The sequence below is a fragment of the Sus scrofa genome, chromosome 14, assembly GCF_054392235.1.
Source record: "Sus scrofa isolate SSC_HxYL_T2T_F1_AM1 chromosome 14, Sscrofa_HxYL_maternal_Yorkshire_Landrace_v2.0, whole genome shotgun sequence".
NCBI lineage: Eukaryota > Metazoa > Chordata > Mammalia > Artiodactyla > Suidae > Sus > Sus scrofa.
In genome coordinates this window covers 57,180,213-57,203,301 of record NC_139396.1, presented here as the reverse complement: position 1 = coordinate 57,203,301, position 23,089 = coordinate 57,180,213, and the positions used below count along the sequence as shown (strand labels likewise).

The window sequence follows — 23,089 nt, the reverse complement described above, 5'->3', positions numbered from 1 at the left end:
CATCATTTCTATTTTGTAGATTATGGTTAAGCAAACTACAGCCTGTGGGCCAGCTGCCTGTTTTTGTAAATAAAGTTGTACTGGACACAGCTATGCTTGTTCATTTGTGGATGTCCATGGCCGCTTTCACGCTACGGTGACAAAGTTGAATAGTTGCCACAGAGACTACATGGCCTGCAAAGATATTTACTATTTGATCCTTTGCAGAAAAAGTGTGCTGGCCTCTGTAAATCAAAAGTGAAGTACTGAGGTTCAGAGAGGCTTAGCGACTCGCCCCAGTTAACTCAGCCAACCAAGGACAGACAACCAAGACAGACTTCAAGGCGGCACTCTTTCCATGCCCTAAATGCCATCCTGGTTTTCTTCCAAGTTCCCCACCACCACCCCCGACAACCATTCCCCAGGGCTCTGCATCAAGCCACACAAAGTAGGGTCCTTTCTGCCTGGCATGGGAGCCAAGTGTAGTAACAGATGACAGAGTCACCTGGATGCAGGTATGAGCACTTAAGGCACATCAGGGCCCGGAAAAAAAGGGAGTGAGCAGGAGAAGATTTTTGTTTTATTTTTTTTTACAGAAAGAAGGTGCATTTGATAAAGAATCTCACCTCGCCTGCCAATCTCATTTTCCAAGCACTTTACAGATAAGCCAGTGGCGCAAAGTGAATCAATTCTTGCCTAACTGCTCTGCAGTTTCCACTTTCAGCCGGGCCAGATCCAGCATGGCTTGCAAAGGGCAGGGCCTTCCTTGGGATTTGAGACCGCCCCTCAACCGGGGAGACCAAACTCCTTCCCATATCCCACAGCTGAGCTCCTCCAATGTCCCCCGCCCCCCATCGGCACCCACCTTCCCCATTTCAGCCCTGCAGCTTCCCCCTTCCAGCGTCTCCTGGGGTCTGCTTCCCCACCCAGCTCGGGGAGCTTATTTCAAACTGAGATACAATTACAGATCACATTCCTTTTCTTCTCCTCTTTTTCTTTTTAATAAAGCTGTTTTGTGTCTCCTTTCCCCCGCCTTCCTGCATTCCTCCCATCTTAGTCTTCCCCTCTCCCCCTCCTGTAGGAAATGTCTAGGATTCTCTCACTGGGGTGTAATGGTTAAATTGCTACCAGCTGATTAAACAGCAGACGTTGAAGCCGTAATCCTTGGCGTTCAGGAACCTGGGGAGGCAGCGACGAGGGCCCTGACCCGCTTAGCCCCTGCTGACCCCCCTGCGATGTGCCCGCCCTATCGTCGCTCTTTTCATCTGTCCCAGGCTGCCTGACAGAATCCTCGGGGAAGGGCCAGGGGAGGAAAGAGAGAGGAGAGGCTGTGGGAGGGGAGGGAGGAGCGGGGTGGGGGGTGGTGGGGGTGGGGGTGCCCCCCTGGCTGGGCCCAGCCTCCGAGGAATGTCTATTCCCATCCATCCCTTCCCTGCTCATCTGTAAAGCCACACACACGCATACACGCACACGCAAACCCAGACCCCGGTCACACATATTCACTCACTCAAACACCCAGGCTCTTTCTCACTCTGAAGAATGAAGACCAGAGGAAGGAAGGAAGGGCCCACCTGCCCTGCCCCCCCTTCCCACAGCGCACCTGCCCCAGCCGGGAAGGATCGGGGAAGATAAGAGAAGTGTGACCTGGGAGAGGAGTGGTGAGAGGGAGGGGGAGGGCTTCGGGGATGGGCAGGCTCAGGTTTGACTCTGCTGGCTGCACGATCCCCTGAGTCAGGACAGCCCTTCTTGGAGCCTCCCTGAGCCCTGTTTGCAGACTGGGGGTGACTGCCACTTCACAAGGTGGCTTGGGACAAAGCAAGTGAAGGCACATCATCAGGTCTGGCCCAGCACAAAGCGTGTCTCCTCTCAAAAAGCCAGTGCCCACGGCTGCGGTGCAGCATGTTCATCTTAACCTTCAAACACTTGGCCCAGGAAAAGCCATGTGCCCCTGGGCTCCTCTCCTCTGACCCCCAGCTCTTCCCCTTGCAAACTGCCATCGTCATGGCTTCCCGATGGGCATGTGACAACTGGATGCACAGCTCCAGGATCCAGGCCCCCACGAAGGTGTCTTTCCCATTCTGACCCACGTGGTTTTGACTCAGGCTCTGGGTGAAGCATAGCCGGGGGCAGGGAGGCTCCCTGGGAAAGTTTATTTCCACGGAAAGTACAGTTCAGATGGGGCGCGGGGGGCGGGGGGGGGGCGGTCTGGGCAGCTTCTTCCTCCCCCACACTTACTCAGAAGCCAGAGAGGCGAGCCTGAGGACTCACACGGCTCTTGGAAGCTTCTTTCCTCTTTCCAAGGGGAAAGGAAAAGCCTCTGTCTTAGTCATGGTTCTCCAGAGAAACAAACAGAACTGTCCATATGCAGACATGTGTCTCTATATAATTGTATCTATATAGATAATTCTGCATAAATAGATTGAGGTATGAAATAGATATCCTATATGTAGGATAGATGATATAGATGAATCCACATATAGGGTTAGATGTACAGTCGGTGCTCCTTATCTGTGGACTTTACATCTGCAGATACTTGCTGTACTGTGCCATTTTATGTAAAGGATTTGAGCCTCTTTGCATTGTGCTATCTACTGCGGCTCCTGGCACCAATCCCCCACAAATACTAAGGGCAACTGTAGGTATATATATATAGGTATATCATATATCATATATATATGATATAGTTATTGCGTATACCTATATACCTGATATATCTATCAAGAGGGAGCAGGAGAAAAAGAGATAAGAAATCGGCTCACACACTTATAGAGGCTGAAAAGACTCACGATGGGCCAGCGGGAGAGCCACTGCTGGGAGTTCCAGTCCAGGGGCAGGAAGAGACTGCCTCCCAGCTCAAAAATACTCAGCAGAGAAAGTGGAATTCCCTATAGGCATTTCTGATCAACTCAGGCCCTTGAGGGACTGGATGAGACCCACCCACTGTGGGGAGGGCTAACTGCTTTACTCAGTCAACCCATCCAGACGCTAATCGCATCCTTAAACACCCTCACAGACACATCCAGAGAGTATTTAACCAAATGTCTGGGCACCTTGTGGCCCCATCAAGTTGACACATGACACTGACAGCATAGCCTCAGGAGAAGGCTGCTGGAAGGGCTGAGGGCCAGACCCATTTCTGTGCAGGGGGGGGTCAGTGTTCCCCGAAATCCATGTCCACCTGGAACCTTAGAATGCGACCTTCATTGGAAATAGGGCCTTTGTAGACACAACTAAGCTAGAATTGAGATGAGACCATGGTGGATTAGGTTGGGCCCCACATCCAGTGAGAATGTCCTTATGAGAGACAGAAAAGGACACAGACACAGGGAAGAAGGCCATGGCAAGACAGGTGGTGGAGGTCGGGGTGATGCTCCATCAGTTGGGGAACACCTGGTACCACCAGAAGGCGGGAGAAGCAAAGGATCCACTCCCAGAGCCTCGAGAGGGAGTTCAGCCCTGCTGACACCTTGGTTTTGAATTTCTGGCCTCCAGAACTGTGAAACAATAACCTTCTGCTGTTTTCAGCCACCCAGTGGGTGATAATTGTTAGAGCAGCTGCAGGCAACAAATACACCCTGCAAAGCATGCATCATTGGTCCCATTTTACAGATGGGGAAACCAAGGCACAGAGAGAAGAAAGTCCTTGTCCAAAATCACACAGCTGGTCAGAAGTGAAGGCAGGATTCAAACCCCTGTCTAACTCCAGTGCTCAGAGCCTGTACCACTGAGTTCATCCAGAAGGGACGTTTCTGCGGGGAAGAGACCTGGTGAAAGATGGAAGGGAAGGCAAGTGCTGGCTTCCTCTGCCACCAGCTCACAGGCTGTCAGGGAAGCTGGATAAGGGGTCCCAGGGATGGGACCTGCAGTCTAGGCACCCTTTCCTAGGATGAGTCTCTGGGCGGGTGGGGGTGGGGTTTGAAAATTCCACCCTGTGTAAGAGTGGGAGAAAAAACTCTGGTCATAGCTCGTTTAACCAGAACGTTTTTCCTGTCTAGGAGCAGCCCTCACCTTGGTTGGGGCAACAAGCCACTAAACCTGGGCATTTACCTAGAGGCAGGGCTGGGGCAGGTGCCTAGGGCCCAGAATTAAAGGAGGCACTTGTTCTCGAGTCATGCCAGTGCCCAGCCCCAGGTGGTCTGACCCTGACAGTGGGTGCCTCCTAATATTCTGTACCCTGCTGGCCTCACCCCAGTCCTGGCCTGCCCTAGTGGTCACTTGTCAGAGGAACAGAGGGGCATTCTGAGTTACTGGCAGCAAGTGGGCTGTGGAGCCTCTAAAATCTGGGTTTAAATCCTGACTTGAGGCATTTACTAGCTGGGTGTCTGTGGGTGGGTCTGTTCTCTTGTTTGAACTCAGTTTTCTCATCTATAAAATGGGGATAATAGATTAAAACCTATCTCATCAGTTGTGGTGGGGATTAAATGAGAGTCTGCACGTGAGGTGCCTGGCACTTGGTAATGTCAGCTATTGTTTCTACATTCGCAGCTTGGAAAGAGGAAGTTAGGGGGGTAGCAACGTGAGTAATGGCTGCATCTGGAGGCAGATCAAAGGTGGCCAGCCATGCTGACGAGCCGGTCGGGTGTCTCTTCAGAGTGAATGATAACTGGTAATTTCTTGTTTAAGAAAAACTCAGGCTCAGACTGGAAGGGCGAGGCAGGGATGCGAGGCTGCAGCCCAGGCACAGAGCTTTTAGGAATCTGCACAGTCCTGTGCAGGGAGTCACCTTGCCAGCCTCTTCCTTCTGTCTGGACAGGAGCCATGAAGTTCCTGGGGACACTGCCTAGACCATCTCCTGGCGGGGAACACTGGACATAAGTTCCAGCTCCCCACAGTTTCAGCTCTGAGGATATAAGCCGGTCACCTCCCCAATGTCTTGGTGTTTCCATCTGAGCCAGAGAGGATACTGGACCGGGGCTCTGGCAATAAGGACAGGTTGGGTTGAGCAACCGAATCTGTTCCTCATCCAAGCAACAGATCTTTTCTCAAGCTCGGCTTTGGTCTGATGACCTGCCTGCGGTGGGTCCTATGCCACCACTGTGCGTTCATGATTTCCCAGGCTGATGGCGGTGGTCTGTGAGGCCCCACAACTGCCTGGTGAGGAAGGCAGGCAGGGCCTCATATCAGTTTACCCACTTTTACTTTTTAAGTTCATTGATTTGCCTTCCTGACTCTTGTTCCCAGAAAGAGAGGCTTACATCCAATATAAGCGGCAGGTTCGAAGTTCCTATTTGTGATTTTTTTTTTTCCTTTTAAGGGTGGAGCTGCCCATCGGCGAAGGCAACCCCCTCCCAATTTTCCAGTTCAGACTATAGCACCTCCCACCCCCACTTCCTTGCACCTGGCTTGAACCCAGCTCTTTAACGTGCCAGGCTTAATCCCTCTGCCATGCTCCCAATGCCATGTTCTCACTTTTGCATTAGCACAATTATCTCATTCTTAATGAGTGTGGCTACCTTTTATTGAGCTGCTACTATGTGCCCAGCACTGTGCTAAAAGCTTTCCCATGTTATCTCAGTTAGACCTGGCAATAAACCCAAGAGAAGAGGATTATTTTACAGATAATGTAAAATAGTTATTTTATGCCAGAGGATTATTTTACAGAGGGGATGAGCTATGTGACTAAGAGGGGGAAACAGGGTTTGAATTCAAGTCTTCATCTTCACATTCGGGGCCCTAAACTTCCCAATAAGCTATCCCGTACTTTAGTTACCTACAGACTTCTCCCTCTCCTTCAACCTTGGGTCCCTATGTTCGCTGAGATATAGAATCTGAGAGAGCAGAGAGGCACAGCTATTATTTTTTAAAAGAAATTAAATAAACTTACAATTACATAAATGCTATTAAAAACAAAGGAAATAAGTGTTCAAAACGCCTCACTTGATCAACCGACGGAATTATTCTATTATCTTGAGATTATTTACGCCTATTATGTCTGGATGGTGAAAATACTATATGGTATTTGTCACTCTGCATTTGCACATCTTTTCCCAACTCTGTGTTCGGTGACCTCATATTGGTAGCTTGAAATTGGCCATGGTGTGAGTATTTACACTGTGATAATTGGCAAATGCTGCAAATCAGGGTTTTCTTCCAGGGAGCCAACTATTAGACATTTACCTGCCCAGGGCTGAAAACAACATTTGTGGTAGGTATTAATCATCCTCTCTGAACATATGAAGCAGTTGAGGCTTGGAAATGCGAGGTGATTTGCCCTAGGTCAACTGCTAGGAAGTGAAGGAGCCAGGATGACATCCCAGTTCATCCCATTTCCTCAGCACTGAAACACCTTCATGTCTACTGAAGACAGAAAAAAAAAAAAAAAAAAAAAAAAAAATCAGACTCCTTTCCAACCCACCCCAACCTCCAGCAGTTGCCTTGTGTTTGGTGAGTAAAATCAGAAGGTGGTTGGAAGATGCCAGCTATGTAGAAAGGCTCTGATTCAGAAAGAAGAGTGATAGGTAAATCCTTGTCCTGGGAAGAAGGGAGAGAAAGAGACAACAGACAAGGTCAAGTTTTTAACAGACAGTAATCTCATTTCACTCACCTGAGCCTTCAAGAGCTAGTGCTAAGTTGGCCAATTAAAAGTAATTTCATCTCTAGTGTCTATTTGAGAGTTATTTAAAGAAGACTTAAATAGTAATCTTTCATTTATCCCAAGAATAAAATAATATTCCCACCTCCCCCTCCAATCTAGCCACTCTTTTCAAAGTGAGATGCCGTGTTAAATGAACATTATTAATTGCCAACTGGAACTGCAGTTCTTTTGAACTCTATGGACGCAGCACTGGTTTGTTGCTTCTTTCAGTTACACATGTATTTTTATGTAGATTCAAGATCCTTCTTGTAAAAGAATTAGGAGCTCAGCAAATATCAGAAAAGCCTGAAACTCATTGGTTGGTAAATATCATTCGTTCCATCTCTAGGAGGGCAGAGAACTTGGCCTGGGTGCCCTGGAGGGATATGATCCTTGCTCCTGGGAACTTTATAACCTTGTTGGGGATTCATTCCAAGGCAAGTCTCTACTAAATGGGTGAAGAACAATGAGAGGGGAAATGCAGATATTAAACAAGTCTGGAGGGCAATTCGACAACAATTATTCCAGAGAGGCTACCTCAGACAACACTTAGAAATCACGTGTATAAGATGGCCAACAAACACATGAAAAAATGCTCAACATCGTTGATTATAAGAGAAATGCAAATTAAAACTACCATGAGATATCACCTCACACCAGTCAGAATGGCCATCATTAATAAATCCACAAATAACAAGTGCTGGAGGAGCTGTGGAGAAAAGGGAACCCTCCTGCACTGTTGGTGGGAATGGAAACTGGTACAGCCACTATGGAGAACAGTTTGGAGATACCTTAGAAATCTATACATAGAACTTCCATATGACCCCGCAATCCCACTCTTGGACATCTATCCGGACAAAACTCTACTTAAAAGAGACACATGCACCCGCATGTTCATTGCAGCACTATTCACAATAGCCAGGACATGGAAACAACCCAAATGTCCACCAACAGAGGATTGGATTCGGAAGAGGTGGTATATACACACAACGGAATACTACTCAGCCATAAAAAAGAATGACATAATGCCATTTGCAGCAACATGGATGGAACTAGAGACTCTCATACTGAGTGAAATGAGCCAGAAAGACAAAGACAAATACCATATGCTATCACTTATAACTGGAATCTAATAATCCAGCACAAATGAACATCTCCTCAGAAAAGAAAATCATGGACTTGGAGAAGAGACTTGTGGCTGCCTGATGGGAGGGGGAGGGAGTGGGAGGGATAGGGAGCTTGGGCTTATCAGACACAATTTAGAATAGATTTACAAGCAGATCCTGCTGAGTAGCATTGAGAACTTTGTCTAGATACTCATGTTGCAACAGAAGAAAGGGTGGGGGAAAAAATGTAATTGTAATGTATACATGTAAGGATAACCTGACCCCCTTGCTGTACAGTGGGAAAAAAAATATATATATAAAAAAGAAAAACAAAAAAAAAGAAATCACGTGTATAGACTGTCAAACAAAGTTGGGGTGGGGGAAACCCTAATGGTGGTCTGCTGGTAAGGATTTGGTGAACCAGTCATTTCTCATTCAGTACAACCTCTTAGGAACACGTCAGGTAGATTAGGCTTATCCTGATTCTGGTGTTCACTACAAGCCACTGCAGTTGCTCTGTAGCCTTTGCTGTTTCGTCCATTTTGGACCCCTTTTCCCTTCGGGTAAAAACATCCCAGTATTCCTTGGGGGGATTACTCCCCCAGTTCTCCATCCAGGTAGTTCATGGGGAGCTGGTTTTACCCCGGCTTGCAAAGGAGTATAGTAGATAGATTTCTAAGACGCACTTCGCCCTCACCCCACCACCTCATGATCCCTGTCTCTTGCTGTCCACACCCATGTATAATCCCCTCCTCCTGGGTGTGGGCTGAACCTAATGATGGGCTTCTAATCAATACAATAGAGCAAAAGTAATGTGATGTCACTTCAAGGATGAAGTTACAAAGGGTTGTGATTTCCGTGATGCTGGCAGACTCTCTCTACTTCCCTCTCAGACTGCATGCTTTGATGAAGGAAGCCACCATGTGGGAGAGCCAATGTGGCAAGGAACTAAAGGCTACCTCCAGCCAAGGCTACAGCTTGTGAGAATCTGAGGCCTTCAGCCCAACATCTTGTGAAACACTGAGTCCTGCTAAGTAAGTTTGGAAGCGTATCCTTTCTCAGTCGAGGCTTCAGATGAGACTGGGGACCCAGGGCTAACACCCTAAGAGCTGCCTTGTGAGAGAATAGGAAGCAGAGCACCCAGCTGAGCTATGCCTGGATTCCTGACCTAAGGAAACTGAGATAATAAACATGGGCTGTGTTAAATCGCTAAATTTGGGGGGTCATTTGTTATGTCATAATAGATAACTGACAGGGAAGACACGTGACCCTGTTAGCCAGCCAGAGCACTGCAATCCCTCAGCTACGATAATTAGTTCAGGGCTGTCCATGTGATCCATTGTTAGGGTTAGGCCTAATCTTAGAGCTTTTATAAATCAGAGGAAGAGGTGCTGTGTCTGTTGGTCTTGGGTTTGGAGGGTGTCAAAGACTACCTTGTGAAGAGGATATACTTGAGAATGAAACAACATAGCATCTTGTCTTTTTTTTTTTTTTTTTTTTTTTGCTATTTCTTGGGCCGCTCCCGCGGCATATGGAGGTTCCCAGGCAAGGGGTCAACGTGGATCCAAGCCGCGTCTGCAACCTACACCACAGCTCACGGCAACGCCAGATCATTAACCCACTGAGCAAGGGCAAGGACCGAACCCGCAACCTCATGGTTCCTAGTCGGATTCGTTAACCACTGCGCCACAACGGGAACTCCACAACATAGCATCTTGATAGAGAGATTCCAGAACCTGATGACAATGTGTGAGCCCCTATATCTAACCTTACCTGAAACATTCCCTATGGAATTTTTAGTTATGTAATCTAATAAATACTACTTCATCACTTAAGTCATTTTGTGTTGGGTTTCTGTTATTTATTAAAGGCTCTTTTAGCCATTCATTTGATAGGTGTTCATTGAGTTTTTGCATGCTGTGACCCAAGCCACAGCAGTAACAACACCGGATCCTTAACTTGATGAGCCACCAGGGAACTCCGTGGTACCTATTTCTTATAGGTTGAATTATGTCCTCCCCCTAAACATATGTTGAAGTCCTTCTCCCCCCACATCCCACCAAGTACCTCAGAACGTGGCCTTATTTGGGTCATTGCAGATGTAATTAGTTAGAATGATGCAATTAGGGTGGGCCTTTAACCAATACGACTGGTGTCCTTATAAAAAGGGGAAGTTTGGACACATATAGACACACATGGAAGGAAGACAGTGAAGAGAGTCAGGGAGGATGGCCATGGACAAACTGAGAAGAGAGGCCTGGGATAGATTCTTCCCTCCACAGCTCTCAGAAGGACACAAGCCCACCATCACCTTGATTTCTAATGTCCAGCCTCTGGAACTGTGAGTCAATATATTTCCGCTGTTTAAGCCCCATGATTTGTGGTACTTTGTAATGGCAGCCCTAGCAGAAGAATACACCATTTTACAGAGTAATGGTTGGGAAAGTTAAGTAACTTTTCCAAGCACTGATTCCAGCCCAGGTCTCTATGACCCCAAAGTCCATGCTCTTAACCAACCACAAGTCTAAAATGGATGGTATCCTACAGGCAGTGGGGAGCTGGAGAAAGTCCAAGCAGCCCATCCAAGCCATGTTTCAGGTGGAACATCCTCATGGCAGGGATCAAAGTTCCTTCTCATGTCTATCGTGCATCTCTTTTATCCTCGGCTCACTGCCTCTGGCCGGGTTTCTAGGAGACAGGCAGAACCCCTCCTCGAGGCCTCCTCATAAAACCCCTGTGTGGAAGAGAAGTAGGTAATTAAATCCCTTCCTTTCTAGGACCTGTGGTCTCAGGCTTTGATCTTCCCTCCGTCTGCCCTGAAGCTTCTCCAGCCACTGAAGGAGGCATGAGCAAGCTGTGAGAACGGACAGGCAAGGGCAAGCGTCCGAGGGGACTCAGGGCCCACCCCAGAGCCCGTGGGATAAGGAAGGAGCACTGGCGGGAGGCCTGACCTTGCCATGCACCATGTGGCTACAGTGAGCCCTGGACGCCTGTCTACCCAGCAAAAGGCTGCTGATGTTAAGTCCCCTTGTTTGCTCCTGATGTCCCAAGTCACCCAATAGCTTGGAGCCTCTATGCCCCCCACTTCACAAATTTAAAGGTACATGTTTATATACTACATATTTGGTTAAAAAGAAAGAGAGAGGGAGAACGAGAGAATGGGAAGCTGCTTCCTCTATCTTGAGTCACTAGAAAGCTCCTCTCCCATCCTCCCCCCACCCCACCCGCCTCCCCAGTCCCGTGGCCTCCTCCCTCTCCATCCTCTATTCTGTTTGCAAGGCTGTTATTCCTGCCAAATGAGTCATTGATGTGGGAAAGTTAATTTATTTTGGCAGACTTCACCACTGCTCCGAGAAATGGAAACTGTACCTACTGCCATAGAAGACACAAGCTATTGTGATGATTCACTCATTCCTCTCTCCATCCATCCATCCAACCATCCATCCATCCATCCATCCATCCATCCATCCATTCCCAGAGCTCTGATTGTCTCTCACATACATATGTAGAAAACTGTTTTCTATCTCAGGGAGTAGATGTGATGCTTAAATGAGGTAATATAGGTTAAAAGACTTTGATAATAATAATAGTAATAGCTAATCCTTGTTGAGCATGTATTATGTGTCAAGCTGCATGCTAAACTTTTTTTTTTAATAAATAAGGCAATAAATCAAGCAGGCTTGGTTTAATAAATTTAGTCTTGATGCTGCTTTCTGGGATGGGAAGATTGTTATCTTTGTTTTTGGAGATTCAGAGACTGAAGTTCAGAGGGGTCAAGGTGACCTGGCCATGTCTTACAAGTGGCAGAGGGAAGTCAAGCCCAGCTTCTTCTTATCATGATCCCCGTTTATGAGGTGTTGACCATGTGGCAGGCACTGGACGTACAACCTGCTTCTCCACTTCCAGCTCTCTTGGTTTTTCACACGAACCTGTGACGTGGGAACTGTGATTAGCATCTCTGTTTTCCAGCTGAGCAAACTGGGTTTTGGAGAAGTGGGGCAATGTGCCCGAGGAGGCATGACTATTACCCAGAAGAGCTGGGTGGGGAGCAGGCAGTCTGGGCTGGGAAGACGCTCTGTCCTCATTGAGAGCAGAGAGCCTGGCACTTTGCACCCGAGTGTCCCTGTTCTAGTTGATCACACTCACCATCGGCACCCTGGACATTCCTGCTGGCATCCTTACACAGTCCTGGGCACACAGATCCTGTGACAAAGACAGTGCTGTGTCTCACCAGACCCCTTGTCTTCATTCAAGACACAGATGGACCCCGGCAGTTATGCAGGTTCATATCACCGGATTCTGACCAGTGGAATGTGGAATAAGGGATGACGGTCATTTCCAAGCCTGGCCATGAAAAAAGCCTGTGATGCTCTGTTGGCTGGTCAGATGCAGAGAGAGGATCCTGTGGAAAACTCTGAGACCCCAGGGGAGGGTGGAACCCTGAATTGGAAGGTGCCTGCCATGACTGTATGGAGCCGAGATCTTCCAACTTGAGCTGCACTGGACTGTGACGTGGACCTCAGCCTTTGTGGGGGTACTCACTGAGATGGGGCTATTATAGCAGTTAGCCTGTCCTCATTCACACAGAGGTTATTCGAAGGGGTTTTGATACTACTGAGATTCTGGTCTAGGGTGTCCTTGGGAAAGGGTCCACCTTCACCAGAAGCCAAGCTTCATAAAGAATCCCCTGTATCAAGTGCAGGGCCTGGCACACAGTAGGTCTTCAGGAAATATTGGGAAGTGGCCAAATGAACCTCCTATCTCAGAGGTCCTTGGCCCACTGGGAAGCTCCCTAGATGGTGATGCAGGAAGGTCTTAATTATGCCACCTAATCCTCCATCCTTCCCCAGGACTCATGCCAACTAACTTTCATCCACCTCCATACATGTCCCCAGTACAGTGCTGGGGAGACAAGCCTAGCAGTAACATCTAGAACCTGCTTGTCAAGGCTGACGTGGCTCTACAAATATCAAGCTGACTTTATTCCGTCCTAACGGGCTGTCAAATATGGGAAAAGCCAAGCTGAGTGGGCTCAAAGCTGCATACACTGTATTCAGATGTTTACAGAAAACCAGTGCATGAGGATTTGCTTGAAAGCTAAATTTCCTCTTAGCCAAAGCCCAGAAATACCTTTTAAACCTTGAGCAAATAAGCCAGAGAAGAAGGCATTTTCCCTCTGACAGAGCCCTTAGAGCCCTGGGAGATCTTCTACTTTGCAAGGAAGCAAGCTCACTGCAAAAGGTGTGCCGCACGCCGCCTACAGCCAGCCTCTTCAAGAACTTTCCCTTTGGTCCCAGAGCACAAGGCACAAACAGCCACAAGACCCAGCCCTAACTTCAGGCTGTGAACAGAAGCCCAGAAATGCACATCTAGGTCCATTTGGAGAGATAACGTTCAGAATAAAATTAAAATGAGCCATTGTTTTTAAAAAAATTAACAAAACAGGAGTTCCCACTGTGGCTCAGAGGTTACGAACCCCACTAGTATCCACGAGGATGCAGGTTTGATCCCTGGCCCTGCTCAGTGGGTTAAGAATATGGTGTTGCTGTGAGCTGTGGCGTAGGTCTCAGACACGCTCAGATCCGGCATTGCTTGGCTCTGGCATAAGCCTGGAGCTGCAGCTCTGATTTGACCCCCAGCCTGGAACTTGCATATGCTGCAGGTGCAGTCCTAAAAAGAAAAAAAAATCAACCAGCCAAACAAATACTATTTCCCAATGGAGTGTTGAACTGAGTAGGATGTTCGTTGAAGGAATATTTGCTAGAACCATCACTAACACTGAGAATATTGGCTGACATTTATCGAGTGCTTCCTAGGTGCCAAGCGAGGGTTTTCTACAGAAACCTCATTGAATCCTCACAGCTTCTGAGACAGAAACGATCATTATTAACTCTTTTACAGAGGCAGAAATGGAGGAGCAGAGAGATTCAGTAACAGGTTAGCTTTCATAGGGCCAGCAAGCAGCTGTGCCAGGATCCTCACCCAGCAGGTCTGGAATTAGCCAGGTTCCAGTTCAAAGCCCAGCTCAGCTTGGCTATAAGATCTTGGGCAACTTGTTTAATTTCTCTGAGCATCTGAAGACATGAATAGTAATAGTACCTAGTCCATAAATTTTAAGTGAGATGACATATGTGAAAGTAGCTAAAATGATCTTATTTTCTCTTATGGCATTTCATCTTGTGTGTGGTTTTATTTATAAGGTGTTATTCAGGCTGATGGCAGCTGGAAGCAGAAGTCAGCTGTCCACATCTGTATGCATAAGAGGCACTGGGGAGCCGAGGCCAGGACGCAGCTGATCGGAAGGGGCCTGAGTGCCTTGGCCGGGGTTAGAGGAGGCAGGAAGCAGCCACAGAAGGATGAAGAGGGCTTGGCAGGATAAGCCAGGAGACCTCCAAATCCAGCAGCAAAACTAGTGAAAATGGCCCCCGAGATCAAGTGTGCTGTGGCCCCAAGGGGTATGGCCACGAAGGCACCTCTCCTTTCTTCTTGCAGCGGAGAAGATGACTTGGATGAGCAAGAAGGAAACTGCAGAGAGAGTGAAGGCTTTGGCTTTGGAGGGTGGTCAGGGCAGTGCTTGGGAGAAGGAAAGGGCCAGTTGAACAGGAAGAAACAGGCAGTGTATGAGTTTCCTGTGGCTGCTGTAACAAATGACCAAAAATTGGTCACTTAAGAAAACACAGAATTCTTCCTTTTTTTTCACTTTCTCACAGTTCTGGAGACCAAAAGCCTGAAATCAAGGGGTTCTCAGGGCCACACTCCCTCTGAAGTCTCCGTGGGAGGATTCTTCCTGGCCTCTTTCTGCTTCTGGTGGCTCCTGTCATCCTTGGCTTGTGGCTACATCACTGCAACCCCAGCCTCCTCCTGCACATGGCCTTCTCCTTGTGTGTGTCTCCCTGCTTTCTCTTTTCCTATCTTATAAGGCTATTTGTCATCAGGTTTAGGGACCCTCCCTAATCCAAGAAAATCTCATTTTAAGACCCTTAACTTTATTACCTCTATAAAGACACATTTTAAAAAGATAAAGTCACATCCACAAGTGGAAATATATTTGGGGGGGCCACTCTTCAACTTGCTACAGGCTAAGGAAATAGAGGGGTCCATTTGCCCCTTAAAACTTATAATCATTAACAATTTCAAACATTAAAAACTATGGAACATAAAATAACAGACATCCATGTATCCAGAACCCCAATTTAACAGATGTTAACATTTTCTTGTAATTGCTCTGATCTTTGTCTTGGAAAAAAAAAATATATAAAACATTACAACACATCTCTTCCCTTTCTTCTCTCCTTAGGGAGAACCACAATCCTGAATTTGGTCTTTCACTCTCGTGCTATACTTTCTTTTTTTTTTTTTTTGTCTTTTTGTCTTTTTGCCATTTCTTGGGCCGCTCCTGCGGCATATGGAGGTTCCCAAGCTAGGGGTCTAATTGGAGGCTTAGCCACCAGCCTACGCCAGAGCCACAGCAACTCAGGGTCTGAGCCACGTCTGCGACCTACACCACAGCTCACGGCAATGCCGGATCCTTAACCCACTGAGCAAGGCCAGGGACTGAACCCACAACCTCATGGTTCCTAGTTGGATTCATTAACCACTGAGCCATGACAGGAACTCCCGTGATGTACTTTCACTGTGTGTGTATGTAACTTTAAATAATTGATAATATTAGTTCCTGTGTGCTTTAAAATTTTTACATAAATGGTATCACCCTGTATTTATCCTTGTTAAAATTGGTAGCTTTACGAAGATAAAATTCACATATCATAAAACTCATCCTTTTAAATAGTACAATTCAGGGAGTTCTCTTCGTGGCACAGTGGTTAATGAATCCGACTAGGAACCATGAGGTTGTGGGTTCGGTCCCTAGCCTTGCTCAGTGGCTTAAGGATCTGGCATTGCCATGAGCTGTGGTGTAGGTTGCAGACGTGGCTCGGATCCCACGTTGCTGTGGCTCTGGCGTAGGCCGGAGGCTACAGCTTCGATTAGACCCTTAGCCTGGGAATTTCCATATGCCGCAGCAGCAGCCCAAGAAATGGAAGAAAGACAATTAAAAAAAAAAAAAAAGTACAATTCAGTGGTTTTTCAGTATATTTACAGAATTCTGCAAACATCACCACTAACTCCAGAACATTTTCATTCCCCCAGAAAGAAGCCCACACCTACCAACAATTCTACCCCTACCTTTGCCTTTCCCTTTCCTCCAACCTCTGGCAAGCACTAATCTACTTCCCTTCTCTATAGATTTGTTTATTCTAGAGACTCCATATAAAGAAACACATGTGGTCATTGGAGACTGGTTCCTTTCATCTAGCATAATGTTTTCCAGGTTCATCCATGTTGTGGCATGCATCACTACTTCATTCCTTTTTATGGATGAATAATATTCCAGTGTATGGTTAGCCCACTTTTTGTTTATCCCTTCATTAGCTGATGGGGTTGTTTCCATTTTGGGCCTATTATAAATAATGCTGCTGTGAACATTCATGTACACGTTTTTGTGTGGATGTACATTTCTTTCCTTTTCTTCTTCTTTTTTTTTTTTTTTTTTTTTGTCTTTTGTCTTTTGTTGTTGTTGTTGTTGCTGCTATTTCTTGGGCCGCTCCCGCGGCATATGGAGGTTCCCAGGCTAGGGGTTGAATCAGAGCTGTAGCCACCGGCCTACGCCAGAGCCACAGCAACGCTGGATCCGAGCCGCATCTGCAACCTACACCACAGCTCACGGCAACGCCGGATCATTAACCCACTGAGCAAGGGCAGGGACCGAACCCGCAACCTCATGGTTCCTAGCGGGATTCGTTAACCACTGCGCCACGACGGGAACTCCCTTCTTCTTTTTTTTTTCTTTTTTTTCTTTGGTCATGCCTGCAGCATGCAGAAGTTCCCAGGCTGGGGACTGAACCTGAGCCATAGCAGTGACTGGAGCTGCAGCAGTGGCAATGCCGGATCCTTAACCACGAGACTGCCAGGGAACTCCTGGACATATGTTTCAATTCTCTTAGGTATATACTTAGGAGTGGAATTATTACATCATATGGTAACTCTATGTTTAACTTTTTGAGGAACTGCTTAACTGTTTTCCAAAGTGGCTACAGCTTTTTGATTTGCCACCAGCAAAGATTAGGGTTCCAATTTCTCCCCATCTTTGCCAATACTTGTTACTGGCTATCTTTTTTTTTTTTTTTGGCTTTTTGCTATTTCTTGGGCTGCTCCTGCGGCATATGGAGGTTCCCAGGCTAGGGATCCAATCGGAGCTGCAGCCACCAGCCTACGCCAGAGCCACAGCAATGCTGGATCCCAGCCGTGTCTGCAACCTACACCACAGTTCATGGCAACGCCGGATCATTAACCTGCTGAGCAAGGGCAGGGACCGTAACCTCTTGGTTCCTAGTTGGATTCGTTAACCACTGCACCACGACGGGAACTCCCTGGCTATCTTTTTGATTACATCCATCCTAGCGGGCATGAAGTGGTATCTCACCGAGGTTTAGATTTTCATTTTTCTGATGGTTAATGATACCGAGTATGTTTTCATGTGTTTATTGGCCATTTGTATGTTTTCATCAGAAAATCATTTATTTAACTAAGCAAATATATTCCTTCATTTATTTAAAAAAATTGGGTTATTTTTCTTTTCATTATTATTATTATTTTATTTATTTATTTTTAAATGAGAGTTGCAACGTTTATTTCAGGTTCTCTCTTGGGGTTTTTTCTTTTTTCTTTTTTTTTTTTTCCTTTTTTGCCACACGGGCAGTGTGTGCGAATTCCTGGGCCAGGGATTGAACCTACACCGCACAGGAGCAACCAGAGCCACAGCAGTGAGAATGCAGGAGGCTCAACCAGCTAGGCCATCAGAGAACTCCCTTTCTTTTCATTATTGAGTGGTAAGAGTTTTTAAAAATATATTCTGGGTATAAGTCCTTTATCAGATATATGACTTGAAAATATTTTCTCCCTTTCTGGGGAAGAATGCACCTGTTTTAAAATTTGATAATCTCCAACTTATCCATTTTTTCCATTTGTCACTTTTGCTTTTACTTTTAGTGTCACTTCTCAGAAACCATTGCCTAAAATCCAAGATCATGAAGATTTATGCCTATGTTTTCTTCTAAGAATTTTATAGATTTAGTTCTTACGTTTAGGTCTTTGATCCATTTTGAGTTAATTTCTATAGATGGTATAAAGTAGGGTTTCAGCTTCATTCTTACACATATAGACATCTAATTGTCCCAACATAATTTGTGGAAAAGATGGTTCTTTTCCACTGAATTGTCTTGGCACCCTTGTTGAAAATCAATTGGACACAAATGTAAAGGTTAATTTCTAGACTCTTAATTCTATTTTATTGCTCTATATGTCTATTCTTATAGTAGTACCACATGGTCTTGATTATTGTAGCTTTGCGGTAAGTTTTGAAAGTGGGAAGTGTCAGTCCTTCAACTTTGTTTTTCTTTTTCAAGAGTTTTATCTCTTCTAGCTCTCTTGCATGATCAGTTTGTCAACTTCTGTGAAAAAGACACCTGGAATTTTGGTAAAGATTTCATTGAGGAGTTCCTGTTCTGATTCAGCGGTAATAAACTTGACTAGTATCCATGAGGATACGGGTTCAATCCCTGGCCTTGCGCAGTGGGTTAAGGATCTGGCATTACCTGAGCTGTAGTGTAGGCCGGCAGCTGCAGCTCTGATTTGACCTCTAGCCTGGGAACTTCCAATATGCTGCATGTGCAGCCCTAAAAAGCAAGAAAAAAAAAAAAAAAAAAAGCAAGAAAAAACAAAAAGAAGAAAAAAGAAAACATTGCATTGAATATGTAGATTAATTTGGGCAGTACTGCAGTATTGCAATCTTAACAATTTTGTGTCTTTCAACTTATAATCATGGAATTTCTTTCAATTTATTTAGGTCTTCTTTAATTTTTCAATGGTGTTTTATAGTTTTTAATATTCAAGTCTTGCACTTCTTTTGTTAAATGCCTCCCTAAGCCTTTTATTCTTTTTTATGCCATTGTAAGTGGGAATTATTTTTTTAATTTTATTTTTTGACTGTTTATTGCTAATATATTGTATATTGATCTTGTATACTATAACCTTGATTAACTTGTTTTAAAATTCTAATAGTTATTTGTCTTTGTTTTTTGAATTTGTGGATTCCTTAGGATTTTCTATATAAAAAAAGATCATGCCTCTGTGAATAAAGATAGTTTTACATCTTCCTTTCTAATCTACTTGCCTTTTATTTCTTTTTCTTGCTTAATTGCCCTAGCTAAAACCTCCAGGACAATGATGAATAGAAGTGGTGACAGTGGATATCCTTGTCTTGCTTCTGATCTTAGAGAGAAATTATTCAGTCTTTCATCATTAAGTATGATGTTAGCTGTGGGGTTTTTCATACACGCCCTTTATCAGATTGAGGAAGTTCCTTTCTATTCTTAGTTTTTGAGTGTTTTTTTTTTTTTTTTTTTTATGAAAGGATATTGGATTTTGTCAAATACTCTTTCTGCACCTATTGAAATGATTGTGTGGTTTTCCCCCTTTATTAATATGGCACATTACATTGATTAGTTTTTTTTAATATATTAAACCAATCTTGTATTCCTGGGATAAATCCCACTTGGTAATGGTGTACAAATCCATTTTACACGTTGCTGAATTTTGTTTGCTTTGTTGAGAAATTCTGCATCTAAATTCACAAGATACTGGTCTATAGTTTTCTTTTCTTTTGATGTCTTTGTTTTTTGTATCATGGTAATACCCGTCACATAGAATGATCTGGAAAGTATTTTCTCTTCTTCTATTTTTTGGGAGAGTATAGGAAGGATCAGTGTTAACTATTCTTTAAATGTTAGGCAGAATTCACTAATGAAGCCATCTGTGTTTGGGCTTTTCTCCATAGCAAGTTTATTCAATTACAGATCAAAACCTTTAAAACTTAATAAGAATTTTTCAAAGGTCTAGCATATGGTTTATCCTGGAGAATATTCCATGTGCAGTTGAAAGGAATGTTTTCTGATGTTGTTGGGTGAAGTGTTCTATAGATGTCTAAGAGGACTTGTTGCTTTATAGTACTGTTCAAGTCTTCTATTTCTTTGTTAATTCACTGCCTTACTGAAAGCACAATATTGATGTGTCCAGCTATTATTGCTGAATAGTACTGTTCTTGCTGTTCTGTCAGTTTTTGCTTCACGCACTTCAGGGCTCTGTTGTTAACTTCTTCGCTGATTGATTATCATTATAAGATATCTATCTTTATCTCAAGTACAGTTTTTTTTTTTTTCTTTTTCTTTTTATGGCTGCACCTGAGACTTATGGAAATTCCGGGGCTAGGGGTTGAATTGGAGCTGCAAATGCCAGCCTATACCACAGCCACAGCAACACTGGATCTGGGCTGTGTCTGTGACCTATGCCACAACTTGCACCCCCAGCTGGATCCTTAACCCACAGAGCCAAGCCAGGATGGAACCCACATCCTCACAGAGACAACATTCAGTCCTTAACCCCCTGAGCCACAATCAGAACTCTCAGGTTTTTAATTTTTTTCTTAATGTCCATTTTGTTTGATATTTGTATAGCCATTCTAGTTCCCTTTAACTGTTTGCATGGTATATCTTTTTCCATCCTTTTACTTTCAATCTACTTGTGTCTTTGCATCTAAAGTGTGTCTATTATAGACAGCATTTAATTGTATTTTTAAAATTCATTCTGCTTATTTTTGCCTTTTGAGTGACGTGTTTAGTTCACTTACACTTGATACAACAAGGCAGAGTTTAATGTAATTACAGATGAGGTGTCTGTAATTTTGTTATGTATTTTCTATGAGTCTATGTCTTTTTTTTTTTTTTTTAAATCCATTCCTTCATTACTGCCTCCTTTTGTATTAAATAGATATTTTCTAGCATACTATTTAAATTCCCTTGTTCTTTCTTTTACTATATTTTTCAAGGTATTTTCTTAGTAGTTGCCCTGGGGATTACAAATAAAACCTTAATTTAAAACAATCTAGTTCAGATGAACATCAACTTAATTTCAACAGTACACCAAAACTTTTCTTCGATATAGCTCTGTCCTTTACTCCCTGCTTTGTGCTATTGCTGTCTCACAATACAATACAAAGAAAAATTATATCTTCACATTATAAGGCCATCAACATAAGTTAGTAGTTATTACTTTATGCAATTGTCTTTTAAATAAGAAAGGAAAAGAAAAATACATTTATGCATTATTTTATATTTACCTATGTAATTACTTTCAGTTGTCCTCTTAATTCCTTTGTGTGGATTCAAATTAATGCCTAGGGTCCTTTCCTTTTACCCTGAATGACTCCCTCTAGTATTTTTGTAGGTCAAGTCTCCTAGAAGTAAATATTCTTTGTCTTTATATATTTGTCAGTGCCTTAATTTCATCTCCATTTTTGAAGGATAGATATAGTGGATATGGAATCTTTTGTTGGCAATCTTTTCCTTTCAGTACCTTGGATATGTCATCCCACTGCTTCCAAAACTTCATAATTTCTTTATTCTTTGTTTTGTTTTGTCTTTTGTCTTTTTAGGGTTGTATCCATGGCATATGGATGTTCCCAGGCTAGGAGTTGAATTGGAGCTATAGCCATCAGCCTGCGCCACAGGCGCAGCAACATCAGATCTGAGCCGCACCTGTGACTTACACTACAAGTCACGGCAACACTGGATCCTTAACCCACTGAGCGAGGCCAGCAATTGAACCTGCGTCCTCATGGATACTAGTTGGGTTTGATAACCACTGAGCCATGATAGGAACTCCCAAAACTTCATAATTTCTGATGAGAAATTCACTCTTAATCTTATTGAGATGATGAGTCACTCTTCTCTGCTTGTGAGATTTTCTCTTGGTCTTTGCTTTTAATAGTTTGACTACCCGTGACATATCATGTCTACATATTAATCTGTTTGAGTTAACTCTACTTGGAGTTTGTTAAGCTTCTTGGATATGCAGATTAGTTTTTTAAAAATCAAATTTGTGATGTTATTCTTCAAATATCCCATTTGCCTTTTTCTCTCCTTTCCTTTGGGGATTCCCATCATGCATAGCTGGTATGCTTGATAGTATCCCACAGGCTTCTGAGGCTCTGTTCTTTTATTTCTATTCCTTTTTCTTTCTGTTGCTCAAATTGGATACCCTCAAGTGACCTGTCTTCACATGTGCTAATTCCTTCTTCTGCCAACTCAAATCTGCTCTTGAGTTCCTCCACTGAATTTTTCATTCTGATTATGGCACTATACTTTTCAACTCTAGAATATCTATTTGGCTTTTTAAAATAATTTCTATCTCTTTATTGATATCTCCATTTGGTGATACATCATCTTATCACCTTAACTTTCCTTTTGTTCTTTTAGTTCTTTGAACATATCTAAAACAGATGATTTAAAATCTTTGACTAGTAAGTTCAAAATCTTGGTTTCCAAAGGGACTGGTTGCTGTGAATGAGCCATATAGTTCTGTTTTTTGAGAATGTCTTATATTTTTTATTGAAATTTAGTAATATAATATGGCAACACTGGAAATCAGGCTTCCTGCCTCCCTAGGGCTTTTGCTGTTTGTTGTTGTTACTGTTGGTTTAGTGACTTTCCTGGACTTATTCTGTAAAGTCTTTAATCTTTGTTGTATATAGTCACTGAAATCTCTGCTTTGCTAGCTTACTGGTCAGCTTTTTATTAAACAGAGATCTTCTTAAATGTCTTGAGACAGTTAGTCTCCCAGCCTTTGCTGAGGGCCTATGTGTGTTGGGGTATACTTTTCATGCTGTAGTGGACAATTGCTTCATTTCTGCTTGTAAAGATCCTCAATGTCAGCCAGAGTTGAGACATGAGTACCTTCTAAGGTATTTCTTGAGCATACACACCATCTTATGGCCTTCTAGATTCCCAGGTCTATATCTGAGCTATTCAAAGCCTCCTATGGACAGTTGATAGCTCTGGGGTTTTTTTGTTTTTGTTTATTTCTGTTTTCTCCCCCCCCCCCCAGTTGTTTGGTCAGCCTCTTTTAGCCCCAAATGGTTAAACTGCCTCCAGGTGACTGTGATGTTAAAAAATTGCCACTGATTGTTTTTGACAAATGCCATAGAAATAGAATTGGGTGAGTTGTGAGTCAGGTCAGATAAAGACAAGCCCCAAGAATGGACCTTTCCAGTAAGCCACCAGACAGGTTAAATTGTGACAGTTCTCTGGGTATGGAACTTTTGGGGAGCTCTAAACCCATCTGACCTAACCAGCAGCTACTGGGTTACTGTTTTGCCTAGCTATCATAGTTGTAAGGCTGTTAGTTTTCAAGGCCACCATAGAACTAGGGGAGGAGGATGGGATTAGGGTAAGTTAAAACGATGCAATACTATTGTCACTGAAATTTAGCTATTAAAAAAAATAATCTTCAGGTTGTTGTAAGCCTTTAGTTACTTTCC

General features: G+C 44.1%; 1 protein-coding gene across 15 annotated transcripts in view; it reads right to left on the bottom strand.

Moving 5' to 3' along the window:
* SPRING1 (SREBF pathway regulator in golgi 1) overlaps positions 1 to 23,089 on the bottom strand; it is a 356,205-nt gene that overhangs the window by 84,899 nt on the left and 248,217 nt on the right. For 2 of the 15 annotated variants that reach the window (XM_013990339.3, XM_084994207.1), the window contains exons 7-8: positions 11,806 to 11,862; positions 9,375 to 11,588 (exon numbers count right to left, since the gene is read on the bottom strand). The exons of 5 other annotated variants lie outside the window; for them this stretch is intronic. In XM_013990339.3, coding sequence (XP_013845793.2) covers positions 11,454 to 11,588; positions 11,806 to 11,862 — 192 coding nt within the window. In that variant the 3' untranslated portion in view covers positions 9,375 to 11,453. Of the gene's footprint in view, positions 1 to 969; positions 6,451 to 9,374; positions 11,589 to 11,805; positions 11,863 to 23,089 lie in introns of those variants that run through there. 8 more of the 15 variants (XM_013990340.3, XM_013990343.3, XM_013990341.3 and 5 more) reach the window with 5 other exon arrangements.